Source organism: Anoplophora glabripennis, unplaced genomic scaffold (assembly GCF_000390285.2).
Source record: "Anoplophora glabripennis isolate ALB-LARVAE unplaced genomic scaffold, Agla_2.0 scaffold96, whole genome shotgun sequence".
Classification (NCBI taxonomy): domain Eukaryota; kingdom Metazoa; phylum Arthropoda; class Insecta; order Coleoptera; family Cerambycidae; genus Anoplophora; species Anoplophora glabripennis.
In genome coordinates, this window is record NW_019417365.1 from 281,388 (window position 1) to 303,853 (window position 22,466).

The 22,466-nt window shown below is 32.0% G+C and overlaps 1 protein-coding gene across 2 annotated transcripts; it reads right to left on the reverse strand.

The window, feature by feature from the left end:
- Window positions 1–633: 633 nt before the first annotated feature.
- Window positions 634–17,676, reverse strand: LOC108904631 (mitochondrial basic amino acids transporter). 2 transcript variants are annotated; one of them, XM_018707264.1, is made up of 4 exons: window positions 17,643–17,676; window positions 8,681–8,859; window positions 6,251–6,796; window positions 634–1,642 (listed from the first exon to the last, which is right to left on the reverse strand). In XM_018707264.1, the coding sequence occupies exons 2-4, from the start codon at window positions 8,712–8,714 to the stop codon at window positions 1,311–1,313; spliced, it is 912 nt and encodes a 303-aa protein (XP_018562780.1). In that variant the 5' UTR covers window positions 8,715–8,859; window positions 17,643–17,676; the 3' UTR covers window positions 634–1,310. The 2 variants fall into 2 exon arrangements, with proteins under 2 accessions (XP_018562780.1, XP_018562779.1); XM_018707263.1 differs by lacking the exon at window positions 17,643–17,676 and adding an exon at window positions 16,875–17,018.
- Between the last annotated feature and the right edge of the window lie 4,790 nt (window positions 17,677–22,466).

Below are 22,466 nucleotides of genomic sequence, written 5' to 3' on the forward strand. Positions count from 1 at the left end.
AAAAATATGGAGAACTACAACTGGGACCGAAAGCTTCGACAGAGGATTGAGCAGCTTTACACATTGAGCAGCTTTAATAATTACACTGTAATTATGCTTTTATTAAAATAAACCACATTTTTTTCTAAGCCCTTTAGTCTAAGAATATAATTTACTCTTTAGCAACTACCCATACGATCTGGTAACTTCAAACCCGATATTTCAAAAATCATTGGAAATTCGGGAAAAGTGAATAGAATCATTTTTGCTTAAAATTATTCACAGCATTCATATACGAAGTAAATATATAGAAAATATATTAAGTACGGTCCAGTCACTAACCAAACTATTTTTGTGTTTAAACAGAACATTTATCTAGCTATGTTACCACATACATATAAGTATTTTCACGTATTTTTCAAATTATTGCTTTTAACCACAGAAATAAACTTTATTTATTAACTAGGGAATTCTCGGGAGGAATTTGTAAAGGGTGTATTACTTGATCCAAGGATATTTAAAATAAGCAGTCGTGGGGCGAGTTAAGATGTTACTCCAATGTTATACTCCTTGTAATCAGTATATTTTACTTTATTAACCTGTTCTTTACATATCGTCTGATAAAGTTTAAATTGTCTTGATAAAAAAAATAGAAAAAAAACAAATGATTTATTTAACAAACAACAAATTAATGAGAGCTAATTAATGACAAGCTATAAAACGGATTCATACATTTTTATCAACAATTTCAATTGCCAAAAAGGCACGTATTTCTATCTCAATACTGTGGCCAGTTGAACCCCGACGGTCAGTGACATTACCCCCATAGAGGAGGCAATATTGTACTTTACAATAATATTTGTAATACATGTCAAAAAATGATATTTATAGCATCTCTTATATAGAAATGAATGAATTAAGTGTCCAGTGTTGCCCCATCTTTTCCCAATATCTTTAAAGCTCAATTCCAAATAATTTACTGATAATTTACAAAACTGCCAGTTACATCATATCTATAACTATTTACAACAAATCATGGAAAATAAGTAGGAACATTTCATGAAAAACAACTCCTTCAAGAATTATCAAAAACATGAAACACACTTGCAGTTTCTTACTGGTAATACAAATTATAATAATAAAAACATAGATATCTCCGATCCATCATCAGACATGCAGATGAAATCGACGCCTAAGTAAAAGTCCTCCCTTGCTCCACACTTTCCATAAACACCCACGTAGACAAAAGAATGTATCCTTACATATTCATAAAGCGACACAATTCTTACATAATTTGTCACTGTGCGTAATGCATTTAATAGACGCATTTTTCACGACGGCGTGTTTTCTGCCACCTTAAGTGTGCAAACAACATCAGCATATTTCTCCAGGATTGATTCGGTCTCGCGGAAGGTTTCGGAAAACCCTTCTCCACCCAGGATCCTCATCGTCCACGTCACCACCGCGAAGGTGACGGCGTTGACGGGGAAGGCGCGGATGATGGTGGGTGTGATGCCTCTGAAAAGAGAAGGTACTCCTCCATTTTTGAACGTCTGGTGTAGGCAATCGTAGGAGTTCTTGTACTGGGAAGACGAAATGCCGTCGACTTGCATCCTTGACTTTATCACGTCGACTGGGTAGACCAGTGTCCACGATGCCACTCCTAAAATTGAGTCACGTTGTGGAATTATTTTTGAAAAGTATTTGATGTATACAATATACATGTCAAAACTCAATGAGCTACAAAATGTAAATTTGAAAAAAGTGACAAAACTTTTATGCATTTTTATTTTTGTATGAAATATACGTTTCATCAAATAATTTTTCATATTTGTAGTTTGTTGCTGTATTACAATTTTACCATTCACCCTACATAAAACAGTATAATAAAGCTTGCTTTTAATTTATTGGAAAGGTGGACAATTTTAAAAATAAATGTGACTTACAATTAATGAGTGTTTGCAATTGAAAGTATTTTTTGTAGCAATAAACTAGAATACAAAGCCAAGTTAATATCTGTATAAAAAGCAATTTTTGTTTTTAATATTTACTCAATATCGAATTATACATTATGTGGTATTCCACTGGAATTGCTTTCTTGTTACACCAAGAAGATTATTATTTTTATTTTGGAAATATACAGAAATTTTTTATTTAGTTTATTACAGTCGGTAAAACAATCTTAGCGATAATATAATAACGAAATAATCATAACCAATAACCAGGGATGGGCGTTTACGCGTCGACTTTAATTGTCGACGTCTACGTGTAGACTTCGCGTAGACTATGTAAACAACGTAGACTATGTAGACAATGTAGACAAAGCGGAGTTTGCGCTCTAATTTCAGTTTAATCTAACCTATATTATATTTGCGTTACATTTACGTATGATCTATTTTGTGCTGTACTCAATTCATCACTCAACTTTTTCTGTTTGGCTGTTTTTACATAAACATAAAATGAGCGGACGTAAAGCAAATTATAATTTTGGTCGGTTAAGATTAAGAAAGTGAAAACTTTCATTTTTGTATACTTAATATATATTTTTTAAATTTTTTAAAACAAAAATTATTATAAAAAAATTATATAAATATATAAATTAAGAGTCAGTAAAAAACAGTTTATTTAATTTTAAAATTTTAGTCTCCATTCGTGACCTCATTAAGTGAAAACTAGGGAATATATATAATACTCATATATGTATAGAGGTACATATACCAATAAATACACATAATATTTAGTTTGAGAAAATGCAATAAAAAACATTATCTTGTGCCTCTGCAAATATTTACAGAAATATGTTACCATTTATCGTTTATTGAAAAGCTCAGCTCTATATGATCTGTATTTAAATCTTAGATCTTATATATTTACATAATATGATCTAGGATTGAAACAAAAATTATTTTGAAAGGGTACCTATATTATAAATTAATAGAAATATTTAATAAAATTTTTTTCTATTAATTTCTGTAACTCTAACACTTTTAGAAAAAATAAAATTAACGTGTTCTAACTAAACTAAAATATCTACACAAAGTGTTCTTAAAACTTAATCAGATATTCCAAATTGTTGCTGACTTTAAAAATGATAAAATATTCATTAAAGAATATATGCGACATATCTTTATTTAGAGATTTTATAGAAAAAAAAAAATGTTGGTCAATATGACCTGACCTAAAACTATCAAGGAGCATCAAGCGAGACACACTTTTTTTTTCTCGTGAATTCTCGGCAGATATTGTTTGATCTTTTGTACTCGGTTCATAAATTTTTTTTATAGATGGTTGTGATACTGATAGGTAGGTACTCCAAATTCCAAATTTTCAATTTTTCTTTTTTTTTGCAAGAATCACGAGTTACAGCCTTACGAAATTCTTTTTTTGAGGTACATACCTACCACACCTTTTTCAAGTTTTGAGAGTTTCTTAATTGTTGACATTGTCGACATTGTCTACATTGTCTACATTGTCGACTCTTCCAAATTAAGTCTTCATCTAGGTCATTGTCTACGCGTAGACAATTGCATTGTCTACGTCGACATTGTCTACCTGCTCATCCCTGCCAATAACATAGATGGATAGGATGAGGAAATAAAGCCCCTTTAAAATGGTTACCTCGATCCCTGGACCTAAACCCTTGTAATTATTTCCTTTGGGGAGCGTTGAGGACCACAGTTTATAACTTTTCAGTACATACAGAAAACGAATTATGGGAAAGAATTAAAGTGAAATTAATGTTATCAGAGGTAATGCGCAATTATTGGATAAAATTCATTTTACTTTCCTAAGAAGAATTAATGCCTGCGTTCAAGAACAAGGAAGTCACTTTGAGCATTTACTGTGTTGATTTTTTATTTTATTGATTGATAATGATCAATTATTATATAATTCTAAGACTAAAAATGTAGTTAATTTTGTTTTTTTAACGTCAAGTTTAATCATTATTATTCCCTGCTTTGAGGCTGCAGTTATAAATAATTTTTTAGTAATCGGAATTTTTGCCTATACAGGGTGATTCACAACTTATCCAAAAAAATTTGGGAATAGATGCAGCATGAGAAATGGAATCAATATCGTAAAAATTTTTTTGGTAAAAAACCTTATAGTTTCCGAGAAAAAAAATATTGAAGTTATAGTACATTCAACCACTACATAGCTGGACAACTGTAGTCTCTAGCATCATTCGTCACGTGGCCTCAGCGACTCCGAATACTGAATTCGGATTTTGCAATCGTCGTTGCGATATTTACCTGTTGTTATCTGTGGTGTTTACGGGTTTTTAGTAGTTAGTGTCGAAAATCGGCAGTTAGTTTCAAAAATGGTTTGCGTGTACTCGGAGTTGATGGATATCGTTTTAATTTATGGTGAAGCATTTGTGTTATGGTGAAACAAGATAACATTTGTGTTAGTTCGTAGAAACTGAGTACAACGGACCCAAATGTGTTTACACATTGGTGGATAAAATTTTGAACAATTGTTGTAACATCGGGTATGTCAAATGATTTTATTATTTAAAAACACAAATTAATTTTCTTAATTAATAAAGGCAAAAGCAGTTGAATTTGCCGATATGAAATAGGTCCGATAAAATTCTATTTACATATTTCTTTCCTTGCGAAAGTTTTTGTCCGTTTTTATCACACCGCCATGCCGGTCGCATTGTGCGAGGTCAGGTTTTACAGTGGACCAGTTTCCAGTGCCGTGCAGAAATGTATTTTTAAATCATTTTCGAACTGCCCTTTTTGATTTTTTCTTTACAAAATTGTATTTGTAAGAGTCCCCTGTACATCCAGAATTTTTTTTGGATAAGTTCTGAATCTCCCTGTATGTATTTAATTTATAAAAAATGTCAATTTTACTCGAAATCCATAAACGATATCAAAATTTTGAAAGAGACAAAAAGCTTCTAAAATAGTGCTTATTTTTAAAAATATAAATTCTGGCATCACTGGCGTGCACACGAAAAAGTTACGGGATAGCCAGTGGCGCACAGGCACTAGAAAGAGAATATAATGTATTTGTATTATCACCAAATTCTTTATTTACATTACTCTTGTCACATGTGTAGCAAATTTGAAGTTCCTAAGAAAAACAGTTTTCAAATTATTTGAAAAAAAAACTAGATTATCTATTCTATATAGGTCAGCGGTCGGCAACTGGCGGAATTGTGTCATTAATTTGAGTTCTTAATGGTTAGTAAGCAGATTAAATTTGAGTGCAAATTAAAATAAAAAAATTAGTATAAAATATGAATTTTTTTTCCGGACCTCATTAAATATTTTCAAAAGTATCCGGACCCCACCTAAAATTACTTGCTATATGTAGTTCGGCTAAATAGACTTATTTTCATCCAAGGAACCTGTGGTCAAGCGTTGTCCATCCTTTTGAGGGACATCCTATATAGGCGTTTTTTTATGAAATATTTTGATAAACGTTTTCGCTAACTCATGTAGGTCTATAAATTCACTAAATTTTAATTTCGTCACAATAAAGGGATCTGGTTCTACCGACAATGCTAAACCAATCATATATTGCATAAATGAACATTTTTTTGCTTTAGATTTTGCATATAAGAATGGCTAAAAATGTACAATCTGTTATTTTTAAGATTTGTTGCTTGGCATAAGTACATTAACATTAGGGAATTAGGCATTATTTCTGATTGTGCAAAAACTGATACCTATATTTTCGCATATACATACATTTTAGGAAAATCACTGATTTGATGAGTACTTACTCGTTTTTAATGTAAATCTCATCTAATGCACATGTAAAAATTAGTTGTTTCTTAACTGTGAATAAAACTGTAGTAACATGTTATTGTTATTAGCGGTTTGCAAAAGAACATCTGCATCATTCTTTAGTAGCATTCGTGTCACAAAGTGTCTTCCTACGAACAAGAATAGATCTGCCTGGGAAAATGTTGATATTTTGAACCGTTTTTGAAATATTGAAAGTAAAAGGTCCCTTATTGGTTTCACATTATCTCTTTCAACGCTTCGATTCAATAACGTGTAAAACAATTCCGCAGTTCCTTCCTGTATATCTTAACAGTAAGGTCAGGGTTTCAAAAAAATAAAAGATTTGCGTTGTACAACTCGATAAGTGACAAGTCAGTCGTCTACATAGACCTTGGAGTGATATTTCTGTTGTTGTTTTTATAAGAAATGATGAATTAGAAAAATATTTATAATTGCATTAAATTGTATACATTCCTTTAACTTGTGGGTGAATCAGAACACTGAGCAACATTATTTGTTATTCTTACCTGCTAAACCGCCAGCAAAAAGCATTGACCACGTAGAAACAGGCAGGTTACTGTCAGATCTCGTTAACAATTCGTACGTGAAGAAATAAATGGCAAAAGCTGGTATCTCTCTTCCAACAGTTAAGCCAAGTCCCCTGAACACCCCTTTTACCCCCTCGTTTCCATATATTTTCCTTAGACAATCAACTGGTCCTTTACCTGAGGAGTTGGTCACTTGTAACCTGGATTTTGCTAATTCCATGGGACTGCAAATAAAACTCTGGGCCAGTCCGGCGGCAGCGCCTGCAAATGCATGCGTCCTTAACGATTCTGGATTACTGCTGTGCCTCTGAACATTTCCATAAACTCCGAAGACAATGGCATTTATGCCGGCAACCCCAAGAAGTGGACTGGTAACTCCTCTGTATACTCCTCTCAAACCTTCTTTGGTCACCACAGTTTGTAAGCAGGAGAGGGTTCCCTTGAATTTGGGATTCTTCATGTCTTGCGTTTGTAAGAGCACTTTGACTGTGTCAAGGGGATGACCTACTACCACTCCAGCCATTCCTACAATGTTATAATTAAGATTACAAGCGCACATGTTTTTTTGAAGCAAAAATAATAAAATAACATGATTTGTTTCTGGACTGAATTAATACTGATATAGGGTGATTCATTAACAATGGGAAAGTCGAAAGCTGAAGATACTACTGTGAAATGGTGACCATTGCCGCAAACATACCTTATCCGAAAGTTAATAGTTTCGGAAATACAGGGTGTTGAAAGTTAAAATTTTAAATCGTTTTTTTTTGCGATTATTCTGAAAATATGTAGGTTAGGAACTTGAAAATTTGTGAAACTATATTTTTTTAGGCGACGAATAAGATGCGTGTTGTAATTTCAGCATTGCTCATAGAGGGCGCCACTTACGACCAATTTTACCGAAAATTTAGTTAATAACTTTTTACCCTGTATATTTAACATGAAACTTGATTCAAAACCTGAAAGAGCTATCATTTTTCCATTAATTATGTACTCTTGTTTCATTTCGGTATCTCGATCCGTTTTCGAGAAAAATCGATTTAACGAACACTATGTTTTGATAATATGAGAAATTAAAAGCGAAACAAACCAAGTGTTTCTTCGTGTTATTACAACAATTAACAATAAAACAAATAAAATACGTAATTATGATTTAAAGTAATTGTTCGAAGAATCCACCGTTGACACTGATACACTTTACACGTTTTCTGAGAGATCTTCGAGTTTGAAACAACATATTGGGATTGCGTCTGACTTCGTTGGCAGCGATTTGTATTCTTTGCCACAACTCTTCACACGAGCCAATAGATTCTTTGTAAACTATATCTTTCATTCGAGACCAAATAGAAAAATCAAGAGGATTGAAGTCCGGACTTCTGGATGGCCAAGCAAAAATGCTTACATGGCCAATCCAGCGATTTGGAAAAACTGCATCTAAATATGCACGCACTGGCCAAGAAAAATGCGGTGGAGCTCCGTCGTGCATGAACCACATGTCTCTTCTTAAATAAAGTGGAACTTCTTCAAGCCGTGGAAGCATTTTTACTTGGCCACCCAGAAGTCCGGACTTCAATCCTCTTCATTTTTCTATTTGGAAGAATCTATTGGTTCGTGTGAAGAGTTGTGGCAAAGAATACAAATCGCTGCCAACGAAGTCAAACGCAATCCCAATATGTTGTTTCAAACTCGAAGATCTCTCAGAAAACGTTGTGTAAAGTGTGTAAATGTCAACGGTGGATTCTTCGAACACTGACTTTAAATCATTATTACGAATTTCATTTGTTTTATTGTTAATTGTTGTAATAACACGAAGAAACACTTGGTTTGTTTCGCTTTTAATTTCTCGTATTATCAAAACATAGTGTTCGTTAAATCGATTTTTCTCGAAAACGGATCGAGATACCGAAATGAAACAAGAATACACAATTAATGGAAAAATGATTGCTCTTTCAGGTTTTGAATCAAGTTTCATGTTAGACATACAGGGTAAAAAGTTATTAACTAAATTTTCGGTAAAATTGGTCGTAAGTGGCGCCCTCTATGAGCAATGCTGAAATTACAACACGCATCTTATTCGTCGCCTAAAAAAATATAGTTTCACAAATTTTCAAGTTCCTAACCTACATATTTTCAGAATAATCGCAAAAAAACGATTTAAAATTTTAACTTTCAACACCCTGTATTTCCGAAACTATCAACTTTCGGATAAGGCATGTTTGCGCCAATGGTCACCATTTCACGTGTAGTATCTTCAACTTTCGATTTTCCCATTGTTAATGAATCACCCTGTATAAATTACCTACTGGTCAGTTTTTCACAATAAATGCTTTAAAATGTATACATATTATAGCACCATTACAGAATATTGATTTTGTAGTGCTACTATAATTGTTATTACTCAAAATGTACCTCCAACACATCCAGCGAAAAAATCAAGAGCCATGGCCAGGGCTTTCGATGTGATAAACGTCTACAAACAATGTTAATTTCCAAGGAACCGACGAAAACTGCACCTTCAGCTGATATCTGGATTGCAGTGGGCTTTGGATTGTGAAAAATAATGAATCCATGTACCAATAGCACAAAATCTGCAAACAAGAAAAAATTACAATCTACTTTGTTCTTATTCTCGACACCGATATTGGGACAAATTTTAATGGATAATTTCTCTCTTCCCACGATTCGATTTTAGTTGATCCACTTTTGACCATCGTTTAATTTCTGTTTGAGTTGAAATTGATTATCAGTTTGAGTTTTAAAATTTAAAGTATCGACTGCTACTATTCGAGTAGTTGTAATAATGCAGTTCGTTAAAAATAAAATATATATATTTGGTATGGATAAAAATGTGACAAATGTTGAAGAACGTAGTGACTTCCACGTTCACATTCTTATGCTTCTAGCACGTTGTCAGCCACGGGAATCTTCTGTTGATCAACTAAAATCGATTCATGGAAACCCGCTTAATGAATGGATGGAATGTCTCCAAAATTACTTCACTGAAAGTGTACAGTTTGGTTTACTGTACTGCCACTATGATGGCTTAAAAACACAGTATTGCCACTATGATGGCATAAAAACTTGATTCACTTTTATTGAAACAAACTTGATGAAGTGGACTGTATATTTGTATAATTAAAAATGTAAACTTTTAACAAAATAGTGAGACATGTTGCCTCAACAGGCCTTCGTACACATCTGGCTTTTTACTTGACCGTGCAGGGTGCAGAGGGTATAGAAAGTAGATGTTTGTTTTATGTGGCAGGTCTCTTAAAAAAGGTCTGTCGCAATTGAAGAAATGCCAGATTAGTACGACAGGACCGTCTTACGCTCTAACATCTCGGCCGGCCTTGAAAAGTTCCATATTTCAAAACCAACTAGGTAATAAAATCTAAACACATTTTTCTTCTTTGTTACATTTAAGGTAAATAACAAACCTTATAAAATACTCAAGATAAATTTATACACAAACGTGATTAAAGTATATGAGTATTAAACTAAACTTAAAAAAGTGAAATATAGAGTTATTGACTCTTTATAAATATCAATCACCATGTTTTTATGTCTCCTTATTGCATTTCCTTATCACTATAGAGAGTTCAGAAAAGATAATTATTATCAGTCAATTGGAAGGACGCACACGTTTGTAACAGCGCGTTTGAGCACTTCACCCTGTACACGCACTTCCACAACTCTCACAATACCGTCGCTTCCAGGAAAGAGGGATGTCACCCTACCAAGAGGCCATTGAAACGGTGGTACGTTGTCTTTTTTTACTAGAACTAATGTTCCAATTTTAAGCATTTCACTGGACTGCTGCCGCCATTTTACCCGTGTCTGCAGCTCGTTCAGGTACTCCTTTCGCCAACGAACCCAAAATTGTTGTGCTATAGCTTGCATTCTTTGAAACTTGCAAAGTCTATTTTCAGGCACGTGTCGTACATCACGTTCAGGCAGAACAGTTATCGGTCTTCCAATGAGGAAATGTGCCGTGGTCAATGCCGTAAAGTCGCCAGAGTCGTTATGGAGGGAACAAAGGGGACGTGAATTTAGAATAGCTTCAATTTCTGTCAGCAAGGTATAAAATTCCTCATACGTCAAAAACGAATTTCCCAAAACCCTTTTGATATGATGTTTACAACTCTTAATTCCGGCTTCCCGTATACCCCCGAAGGTCGGTGACCTTGCAGGAATAAAATGCCATGAAATCCTGTCTTCTACTAATTTATTTGCGATATAGGTATTTTCAGAACTCAAAAAGTCATACAATCTTTTTATTTCATTATTCGCGCCGACAAAATTTAAACCATTGTCAGAATAAATACCACTGGGTTTGCCCCGTCTGTTAATAAATCTTTTAAGGGCGGCTAGGAAGGCATCCGTAGTGAGATCAGTTACTAACTCTAAATGTATCGCTCTTGTGCTTAAACAAATTATTAAACACATATACCCCTTAATGAATTTTGCTCCGCGTGTTTTTTTATCTTTAAGATTAAATGGGCCACCATAATCAATACCGATATTCATAAATGGAGCATAATCGTTTACTCTATAATCAGGTAGATTACCCATTAAATACGTCATAGGTTTCCGTTTATTGCGGAAACAAACTATACATTGTCTTACAATTTTTTTGCACACACTTTTGGCCGTAATAGGCCAACATTTTTGTCTAATGGAACACATTAAATTCTGAACGCCGCAATGTAATAACTTATTGTGTTCATTCAATATTATTAATTCTGTTAATCGATGACTTTTAGGCAATATTTTTTGATGTTTTTGATCAAAACTTGCATTAGAATTTTCTAACCGTCCTCCTACACGCATGACATTATTGTGAAGGAAAGGACTTAAAGGTAAAAGTTGACTTCGTTTATTCAACGTTTTATTTTGCAACAGATCATTATAATCTTGTTGGAAGCATTCTATTTGAGCTACCTTTACTAACAACAATAATGAATTTTCAATTTCTACAAGAGTAATCAGCCCTAACAATTTTTCTTTAACCTGTCGACAATTGCTTACAAATCGTAAAATATAACTAGTGACCTTCAATAATTTATTAAACGACGAATATTTGCAAATTAATTTAGAAAAAATATCAATATTTTCCGCACCAATCAAAACGTTAGATACGGAACGTTGTTCGGGGACCACAAATCAAAATTTAAATCTATATTACTAATATGCCATTCCGATTTAGGATGACGAAGCCAGTCCGGTCCATTCCACCATAATTTTGAGGTTTTTAACAAACTAGCAGGTAAGCCCCGTGTCAATATATCTGCAGGGTTTTCGTGTGATCTAATATGATGCCAATCAGATTTAGTAGTCAAAGAAATAATTTCTGAAACCCTATTGGCAACAAAGGTTTTCCATTTGCTAATGTCACCTTTCAACCACGCTAATGTAATTGAAGAATCTGTCCACAGATATTTATTATGAAAATTGATTTCTAATTAGTCCTCCGCCTTTTTTGCTAAATTAGCCTAAAGAACTGCTGCACATATTCTAATCGCGGTAAACATACTGATTTTATAGGAGCGGTCCGAGATTTTGCACAAAGTAACTGTGATGACAGTAACCCATTTGATCTCTCAGACCTCATTAATATATTCTAAATCTCTTTGAAAATTCAACCATTTATTTAGTATATTCGATGGTACATCATGATCCCACGAAATTTTTAATTTCCATAACTCCTGCATTAAAAGTTTTGCGATGATGATTACTGGCCCTAAAAGACCTAACGGATCATATAATTGACATATGACTCACAAAATCTTTCGCTTCGTAATACTTGTTATATTAGAATCAAATTCACCAATACGATATTGTATAATATCAGACGATGCATCCCAGAATACACCTAACGTCTTGTTATTTTCGATTTCCCCTATTTGCAATCTCAATAAAACAGCAAATAGTTCATTTTACAGGGCTGGGCCGATAAACTGTGTATCATTCAAACTTAACCCTGTGTTTGTTTTACTTGAGTCATTAAAAACCATTCTACATTTTGTAGTTATACTATGATGCGGCATGTAATACCCCTTACCTTTACTCTCATCCGTTTCTACAATCTCTGACATATGTCCAAGAGAGAGATATTCTTCCATAAATTTTATATATTCTGTCCGTAACGCCAAATTTTTATTTAGTTTACCTAGTAAAACAATTTAAGAGCTTTGTCCCGTGAATTACCTAAACTTTTAACCGAGTCCTTAAATGGTATATTAACAATAAAACGTCCATTTGTATCACGCTTAGTAGTATTTTCAAAATGTAACTCACAGAACTTTTCAGCATCTGATAAAATATTATTTTTATTAGAAACCTCTTCAATCGACCAAAATTTAGAAATGTTATTATTAATCAAATCGTCACTTGCGGATAAAAGAGTGCAACTTACATTACTCGATAAATTCATTAGCACTTATTTTTTCAGTAAGTAACCTTCCAGCTAACACACAACCAAAGGCAGTGTTTTGGAGCATTGCCATGTTATCACCTAATTTATACTGTCCATCGCGTAAAATTGACCAGAAAACATGAGAACCTAATAACAAATCTATTTCACTCGAAACATTAAATTGAGGATCTGCTAGACTGACCCAATTAGGTATATTAATTATAGTTTTATCAAATTATACTTTTGGTACATTGCTTGTGATTTGTGGAATAACAAGACAGTTTATTTTCATTCTAAAATCGCTATTACGTCATGACAATGTTATATTTATCTGATTATTCAGTGTAACACACGTTTTTCCTATTCCATTAACAACATGATTAGTTTTATGTTTTTTAACATTTAATTTATTCGCGAACCTTTCTGTGGCGAGGCTGTATCTAACAACGCACGCCCTGTAATAACCTTTCAATCAATTAAAATATTAACTAGTGCAGTTGCTAGTAGTACCTGCGAATGCTCTGCCATTGTCTTCACATGACATGTACCCTTTTGCAGAAAACTATTTGAAGGGTCTAATCTAGCATTTATTTGAACGATTTCTGTCAACACGCCCAATAAGTGCAGGGGTTTCTCTGTACCTATCGCCCCCGCTCCCGCCTGCCAGGACCGGGTCTCTCACCGGCTGGGTTTGCGATGTTTCTAAATTTTCAGTATTCATACGCGACAAATTTTCAATATGTATTAATTAATTATGTGGTTTTCTACATTTAACACATTTTTGCGCTTTACAATTCCAGTACACGTGGTTGGGTTTCAAGCAATTCAGACACAATTTAATTCTTTTCAACTCTGCTATACGCTCGTTAATAGAGAGTTGCAGAAATTTATTACAATTATAAATCGCGTGTGATTCCCTACAATAATAACATTGCAATTCTCTCCTTGTATCTTTATTATTAGATACAAAGCTATTTGTAAAATCTTTATTTTTTATTTGTTTATTACGTGGCAGTTTTTTTACTTGGTTAACCTCTAGCTTTTCTAAAATTTCACATTTATGTTTTAAAAATTGGTGCATGTCCTCCATTGAGAGTAACTCTTGGTTATATTGAAAGGATTCCCAGTCTCGTCTGGTTATATCATCAAATTTCATAGTCATTAAATAGCTTTGTTTGCGGAGCCTGTCAAATTAGTCCGGGATCAGTCAGAAGCAATCGTTTAGCTACTTCTTTTACGCTATGCTTGTAGGAAATAGCACAGAAAGTAGCTGGACGACTGCTTCTGACTGATCCCGGACTAATTTGACAGGCTCCGCGAACAGAGCTAATATATAATTTAGCCTATCCCACGAGTTTACACTCTCGCCAAGGGACTCTAGCGACCTCAAATGTTTTTTAAACGCATCGTATAGATTACGCAAATCCTTATAAGACTCTTTTAATAAAGTCGGATATTTAAAAATTGATTTCAAATGATTGTGTATCATTAAAGCCTTATTAGCAAATGGATCTTCGAGGAGAGACCAAGCTACCGTATAATTTTCGGCAGTTGCTTCCAACGATTTTATAATTGTAGCCGCGTCTTTTGTTAACGCTGAACGCAAATAATAAAACCTTTGTGTATTATTCAAACCGACATTCTCATCTACTAGTGCCTTAAAACCGTCCTTAAATTCTAACTAATTTTGATATTGACCATCAAATTTTGGTAGATTTATGGTTGGTAATTTAATAATTGAATTATCTATCACAACTGAATTTCTTGCATTACGAACAGAACCTGAATTCGAGTTCCGCTCTTGATTTTCATATATTTTATTTTCATATTCTGAGCAGCATTGTTTAGCTTCTGACAACAATTTAAAATATTGCGTTTCAATTCAAAGTGTTGCCTTTCTAACGGGTTGTTTAACTCGTCCGTGTCATCATTTCGAGTTCGGACTGTACCTTCACAAATTCGTCTAAACATCCCTCAATTTTGCCTATTCGCATACCAATTTCTGTCACCATAGACCCATCTAAATTATTTTTATCAATCGAATTAAGGTATGACTGAAACCGCGTTAATTTACCTTTAATTTGTCCCCGTTTAATATTTAAATTATCCGACATCTTGCCGACAAAAATTCACTGTTATTTTTAAATTCGCAAGAAAGGAAAACTAGGTAAAATAAAATCACTTACAGTTTAGGAATTACAGGAACGACTCTACCTTTTGCCTCTTGCACCTTGTAGATGTTTTGTGATCACCACATTTAATCCGGAGATGAAGGACCATATGTACAGTTTCGTTTACTGTACTGCCACTATGATGGCTTAAAAACACTGTATTGCCACTATGATGGCATAAAAACTTCTTTCTGTTAAAAATGTAAACTTTTAACAAAATAGTGAGACATGTTGCCTCAACAGGCCTTCGTACACATCTGGCTTTTTACTTGACCGTGCAGGGTGCAGAGGGTATAGAAAGTAGATGTTTGTTTTATGTGGCAGGTCCCTTAAAAAAGGTCTGTCGCAATTGATGAAATGCCAGATTAGTACGACAGGACCGTCTTACGCTCTAACATAAATCATTGAGGAAATTTTAGGTAGTATAGTTAACTTTTATTCAGTGAGCCTCCATGATTGTGTTCCTAATACTGTCAGGGTTTCCAGACTTCTGATCCTAGCTATAACGGATTTGCATTGTACAGGTTTCAGGACTATGTCCTGATTATTTAGTAAAGGCGAATTTTCACTTATTGTTTTTAGTTGAAACACTTTTGTTGACCAGTAAAACTTTTTGTTCACACATTTGTTTAAAAACCGATGCATAATTTGTTGTAATAGTCTTGTTAAAAGAAAGAAAGAAGAATGAAAAAAACAAAAAAATTATAAAATTTGAATGAGTCAAACTTTTTTTTATCTACTAAACAATTGACTTGAAACAAACGTCTCAGGATCATTTTTTATAAGAACTGTTACTCAATCATTCACCAAAATCAGTTCATGAGAACACCTCACGTTTCAATTGAAACAGAAAATCATTTTAGGAATACAATGTTCCTCTTTTTTATTGTTTTGATGGAAGAAATCATTCCTAAAATCTTGTTATATCCAGTACACTTCAAGTCCTGTAAGTCCTTGTTTATTAAAATTATTAACATATTATTACAATCATTATTATTAAAGTTGCATAATATTAAAACGAAAATATACTTTTTTCTTGCAACAATTTTTTTGTAAATTAATTGAACGACTTTAATTATTATTATTTAGAATATTCACTCCTTAAACATTTATATCAGAAATTTAGAAATTAAAGATAAAATATAATTAATTGTATGTTCTTTCAAATTCAAATGGCATGTCTCATTTTATTGCATTGAACTTAATCCAAAACAGGGTCTAAAAATAATTATTTCGTTCTGACATTGATAAAAAACAAGACTGGTGCGTAAATTTCGTTAAGATAAATTTGTACAATTAAAAAACGTTGGCTGATAATCTTTGACATATAGATTAGTATAACTCTGGTAGTTTCAAGATAGCATGAATTATTAACACTTTTTCATATCATACATTGTACTTTAGTCATTATTTCTTAATTAGCTTATTTGGATGACGTCAAAATATTGCAAATATATTTTTAGATTATACTATTTCTTTAGTTATGGACACGAGAATTATAAATAGAAACAATTGCAAATCTACAACTTAAAAAAATCATTTAAAAAAATATATATTATATAAGTGATGCAAGTGATTATTTTTTCATGTACGATGGACACCCCCGTGTTTAAATGAAACTGGTGCATATGGATTTAGCAATTTTTTTTGTAACTGACAGAACCACACATTTACTTTAACTCTGTTTCTAGAATGCGAAGGGTTTTTGGCCTTTTTACAAGCTTTTATTTAACTTGCCTTGTTAGTATGGGTCAAATCTTGCAACTAAATTTTAAAACAGTTATCCCCAACCGATTGAGCTGAAATTTTGCATACAAGTTTAGTTTGGATGACTATGGAATGGTGGCACTAAAAGCTTGTTTCAAATTTTTTTTTATATACATGAATCTATTTGTAACCAAATTTGAGATAGAAAATACCAGTTAAAAGTAGTTAATATTTTTTTTGGATGCTGTAGTTGACTTTGCGAAAACAATTGATAAATTACATTTGTTTGCGTATATTAAAATCAACGTACCTTTATTAATTAATTTCTCTGGTTAATTCTTTATAAAAACAATTATGTTCAGTCATCAAGAATGAATTGAACATTAATAATGCTTCACTTTTGAATTTTTTTAACTTTGAAATATTACTAACAATTCACTCTCTTACCACTTACTGGATGGTTCAAACAAAACTGATGGTTCATTATCATGGCGTTAAAATGATTTAACTAAGACTGCAGGTCAAGAGATTATTATTATTATTTATTGTAGGTCAAAAGTTCTACATTAGATATGGTTTTTGTGAATTAATTGAAAACTTCCACAGCTTTTCGAGAAATTTATTACCGATTTTTTCCCTCAGCAAATACTTCTCAATAAATATGTATTTACCTTTGTTTGTATTTCAAAAATTACTTTGTTCTTTATTCTTGTTCCCACTTATTTTTCAGAGACAAAGAACTGCATGGCCTAGAATAAATATTGGCCCCATATAGGAATTTAAAAACGAGGAAGTTTAAAAGTATTGATAAAGAAAATTAATAAAAAATTGATTCAGTTTTATTTAATAATTATGAGACAATCCTAAAATAATTTCAAGTATTTTCTGTTTAGAAAACTTTAGTTTTATTTCACATTTAGTTTGTGGCAGACGTATATTAAAATTGTGACACGCTATTTCGACACCTCTACAAAATACGAAATAAATACTCACATACACTTTTCTGAATTTCCCATGATTGGAGCAGAGTAAAGAATATATTAATTAAATCTTACCAAAAACGTTCATTTATACTTACTTGGAACATCCGAAATTAGCCATATTTTGCACCATCATTAATTATTATTAGTTTATTCACATTATTTGAAATAAATAACATAATATCCATAATGTCTGTGGCTTTTAAGCTATGGCTCAACTAAATTAATTAATTTAAACAGAGGCGTACTGATTATGCAAAGATCTCCAAAGTTAATAATAAGTTACTTTTATGTTAATTTTGTTTTCACTTTCAAATCCGCAAGTAATTTTCATAAAATAAAATTGCAAAAGTTATTTATTTTTGGTATAGGTAGTATTACTTTTTTTCTGGTTTGTATGATTATTTTTCTACATGCGTAAAAATTTAAAAACTCTGAGAATTAAAAAGTTTTGGAAATTCAATAATATTCGACCAAAATATTGGAGAAGAAAAATTGTATCGTTAAAAGAAAATTAAGAGAGTCCGCGATTATTATAGTAAACGATGTTAGGGTACAAATATTAAAAATCCTAAGCACCGCGCTGATGCTGATGTAAGGCAGACTATAGAAAATTATTTGTTCCATTATTCTACCACGTGTCCCTAACATTATAAAATGATATGTTTTCAAAATACAGAACAATGGTAATTTTTTAATGAGCTTTTGTCTGAGTTAAAAATGTTTTTATTTTTTAATGAATACTAAAAGTTGAACCTTTACTTTCTAGATATTGCAAACACGCCCTTTGATTTTTTGATAAAGTGAGAGGTATATAAATATACAAAGAGATAGGTAAATAATTAAAAAGTAATGTTGAGTGATATTTTATTTCAAGATTATAAACTATAATGGTAAAGATCCAGGAAACGTTGTCTACACTGTAGGCTTTTGCATGTAAATCCATATGGTGTCAGGAAAAGATAGGTGTTTCTTTTAGGTTCAAATGAAAACAACTTGTAAGAAGTGTTATTTTAAAAATGCTTTCCATGTTTCTGAAACAAGAATTAAACACATATTTTATACAAAATTTGAATAATGTAAAATAAGAATAGACACGTAAAGAGTTAGAATAGAATATTGACAGGTACCTGCATATTACTTTTCACTTTTAATATTAATTAAACCAGACTTTTAACATTCTTAATGTAAATGAATGAGGCAAAGAAGAGATTGTTACAAAGTCACGTTTATTGACCTTTCATTCGTTCAACTCGAAACTTATAAAACTGCCATACTCAATGAAAAATATTTAAAATCATTGTTTCTTTGATATTTGATATAAGTATCTGTGAATCAAGGCCTTGAGTACATGTATTTTTACGTTACATTAAAACGCGATATATTGTGTGGTATTTATGAGTGTCTAATTGTCAGTTTTAATTTATATTATTGTTATCTCTGATGTTTGTCACTGGAATTCTTCCAGCATTGTTGTGAATTATAATTAGGTACATTAATATTGATTTGATACTATTATCGATGAATTACATAAAAATGCACACAGAAGGTGTGATGTTTGTACAGTTATGTTTTCGAACGATGATAGTGGCATTCTTATTGATCATGATTTTAGAGTGTTATTTTATAACTTATTTCACAATTAAATATAAATATAAACAACGATAAACGTTATCGTTTAACCTCAAACTTTTCCTTAAAAAAAATTTGCAAAGTTAGTCATTATCAATACTGAATAGTTAACAGGATGTAGTTAAAAAAATAAATAACGATACCGATATTGGCAAAATGTGTATTTTCTAGACATATTTTAATGAATGAGAACATTATTTATACTATTATTTATTTATGCTTAAAATATCTTATTAAATAGAAACCAAATTTCAAATTTAGGTTTAGATTTTTTCTTTATGGTTTTTAAAAATGATTTACGACTCTTGTAATGCTTTATGTTTTATTATATGTAGAACATAACTAAATTAATTCAAATCCCATTTAATTGTACTGTCTGTAATTCATAAAAAATGTCACTACAAATATAAGTAGATAGATATACAATTTTTCAAAAACTATGCAACGCGATCCTTACGTATTTTCTGAGATTTAAATTGGAAATTCTTTAGATTATTAAAAAAAAGTTCTTCTAAACTTATATTTAGTTTTTAGGATACAAAATGTCAAAGTTTTTGTATAAAATAACAATCCAAAGATATTTGACACAGATTAGTTAGTCTAAGGGAATCTTATCACCTATTTGAATTAATAAAAAATAACATAAAAGCTTTCATAAATGCTTACAAGCCATGTGACCAATAATTTTGTTTGGAACAGTAATTTTATTTCCTTCGCGTTGGCAATTAAATTTCAGTAAAATTAAAAATTATTAAAACAAGATTACATTAAAACACAACATTCTGTTTCATCGGCTGTGATTGGTGTAATTTTACACGAGATTTTATTCAACCAGTAAAACATTGCATTATCTCGAGCGTAGTTGTAACGGTTTGTCATTGTTCATTGTAAACGAATTATTAATATTGGCGACTCCAAGATTCCAGCTCTGCAATGTCGGTTGCCTAAACTCAGCGGTCACGTGGTTTGTAAACATTTAAACAAATAAAAGTGAATATGAGTGAGAATCAGCTGAATTTTAATTCATTATCTGATTTCGATGGGAATAATAAATTTTCTATAAAGTTCTCGATTGTTATAGACTGGGAAATGAGGTGTTTCAGAATCTCAAATACCCTACAATGATCTGTTCCAGAAAGTTAGATTTCTGATAGTATATAAGGAGAATTTCCGCGCTTACATATCTAATTTTTAGCAACAAATAGGAAACATCAAAAGAAAGAAATAAAAAGTGAAAATTTGTAGTGAATATTAAATTCAAGGTGAATGTTTCAGTGAAAATAATACTGTAAAATCTACTATGGTATTTCTGATTGCTATATTGCTAAGTCTACATTTTCCTGAGCTCCAGCGAAATTCTGCAAAAGCTGACAACACCCCAACCATAGACGACCTCCCAAGAGCGAAGTCTCGAGCCTTTAGGCTTTCAAATAAGGGAAAAACGCCTTTTTGTCCACATTTCCTTAACTTAGCTACCGGCACTTGTATAGTCTTTCCGATCTCAATTGAAGAACCAAGAGGTTGGCAGTATGTACCAGGTTCGGTCGCTGATGCAGCAACTCGGTACTGAAATATTTGAAAAACTTGATGTCATATTTATTTTGCCATGCCCATATACAAGTCTGGTCGAATTAAACGTGGAGGTGGTAGAAATGTATACACCCAGTTGCAGAATGCGCGCAGGGGCAAACGGCGTATAACACAGCTGCACTGGGCGGGTGGGCAATAAACCTCAGTTGTAGACAAGTGGTTGTCAAATTGGCCAGCAGTGCAGTGCAGCAATACGGAATTTGGCGTGATTCAGGTAATTTTAATTTATATTATAGGCACCTTCTATTAATCTTTAATATTACAATTGCGAAAGGGAGAAATAAGAGGGATATTTTGTTTACTAATATTATTACAATATGACATTTTTGAGACCTTTTGAAACAGAACAAAACGAAATTTACCATCAATATAATAAAATTATTTGAGGACATAAATAATTAAAATATGTTGTTGGCCAAATAAACATATAATAGAAATTTTCTACACATTATATACAAATTATTATAATTTTTTACCTTTAGCGAAAACTTTTTTAGGGACGCCTATGAAACTCATTAAATTTTATTGCTGGACATGTTCAACTGACTTCAGAAGGACTATATACACCTCGTATAGTTGGATGTAGATTACGTATTGAACTACCCTGGTATATGAAACCTTTAATTTAACGTACAAATTTGGTATAGCTACCATCTTTATATTTTCCTGTTAACGATAGGAAAGCGGGTGGCGTCTTTACAGAAAAAAAGAATATTATGGGGGAAAAGCGATGTTAGAGCAAAATAGCGTAATGTTAAAAATAGAGACAAGATATCTTACACTATTCACTTCACCAACTAGTAATATAAAAAATCAATAGTGTAAAAATTTTGAATTTTCTAGACGATAACAAAAGGTAAATTTCCAGACTTCTAATGATCCTGGTTTATTGAAAATTTCAGTTGCAACAAAATTCTGATAGATTTTTTTGTGAAATAAACAGTTCTATATTTTTTTTTTCGATTCCACTATGCGATAAATATAAATTTAAGGAAATAAAATAATGTCTCGAAAATCACGTTTTACTAAGAAAATGATAACCTATTTGTTTTTGAAATATAATACGAATCAAATGTACTGATCAAATCTCTAAATATGTACTCATTGACGTTGAAATTTTGGAGTTCTTAGAGATGTATGTATCTCTGAGATAGTTAGATAGATAGAAAATACTGTTATCTTCGTTCGTCACTGACTGAGATAATTCTACATTCAATGAATTTTACTTTTACTTGACAGCCCAAATTTCATATAATCCGTTCGCAACATCTTTTGAGATATTTGCGTACGTGTGATACTTTTTAAAAACTTTAATACACGGTGTAAGTATTGAAATTTAAACCATTTAGGACATAAAGAGCACTTTTCCTTAAAATGTCCCAATGCATGAAATTATCAAAAAATATTATTGTTTTCATATTATAGCGACAATTATAAGCGAAATGAAAATAATACAGTCAACACTTCAATCGAAAACATATTTTTATAATTATTTAGTTTATTAAACTTAACTTTCCTAGCATATTTAAAAATATATAAATATGACATGAAGAATAAAGAATTTTGAAAAAGAAAGATGGAAATTAACCATATTGTAAATAATCATGGGACGAATTTATACAACTGGTTAATACCTTGATTGACGAAGTACTATTACGCTCAATCATGTGCTTCTTTATCGATTCCGTGAAGCGGTTATT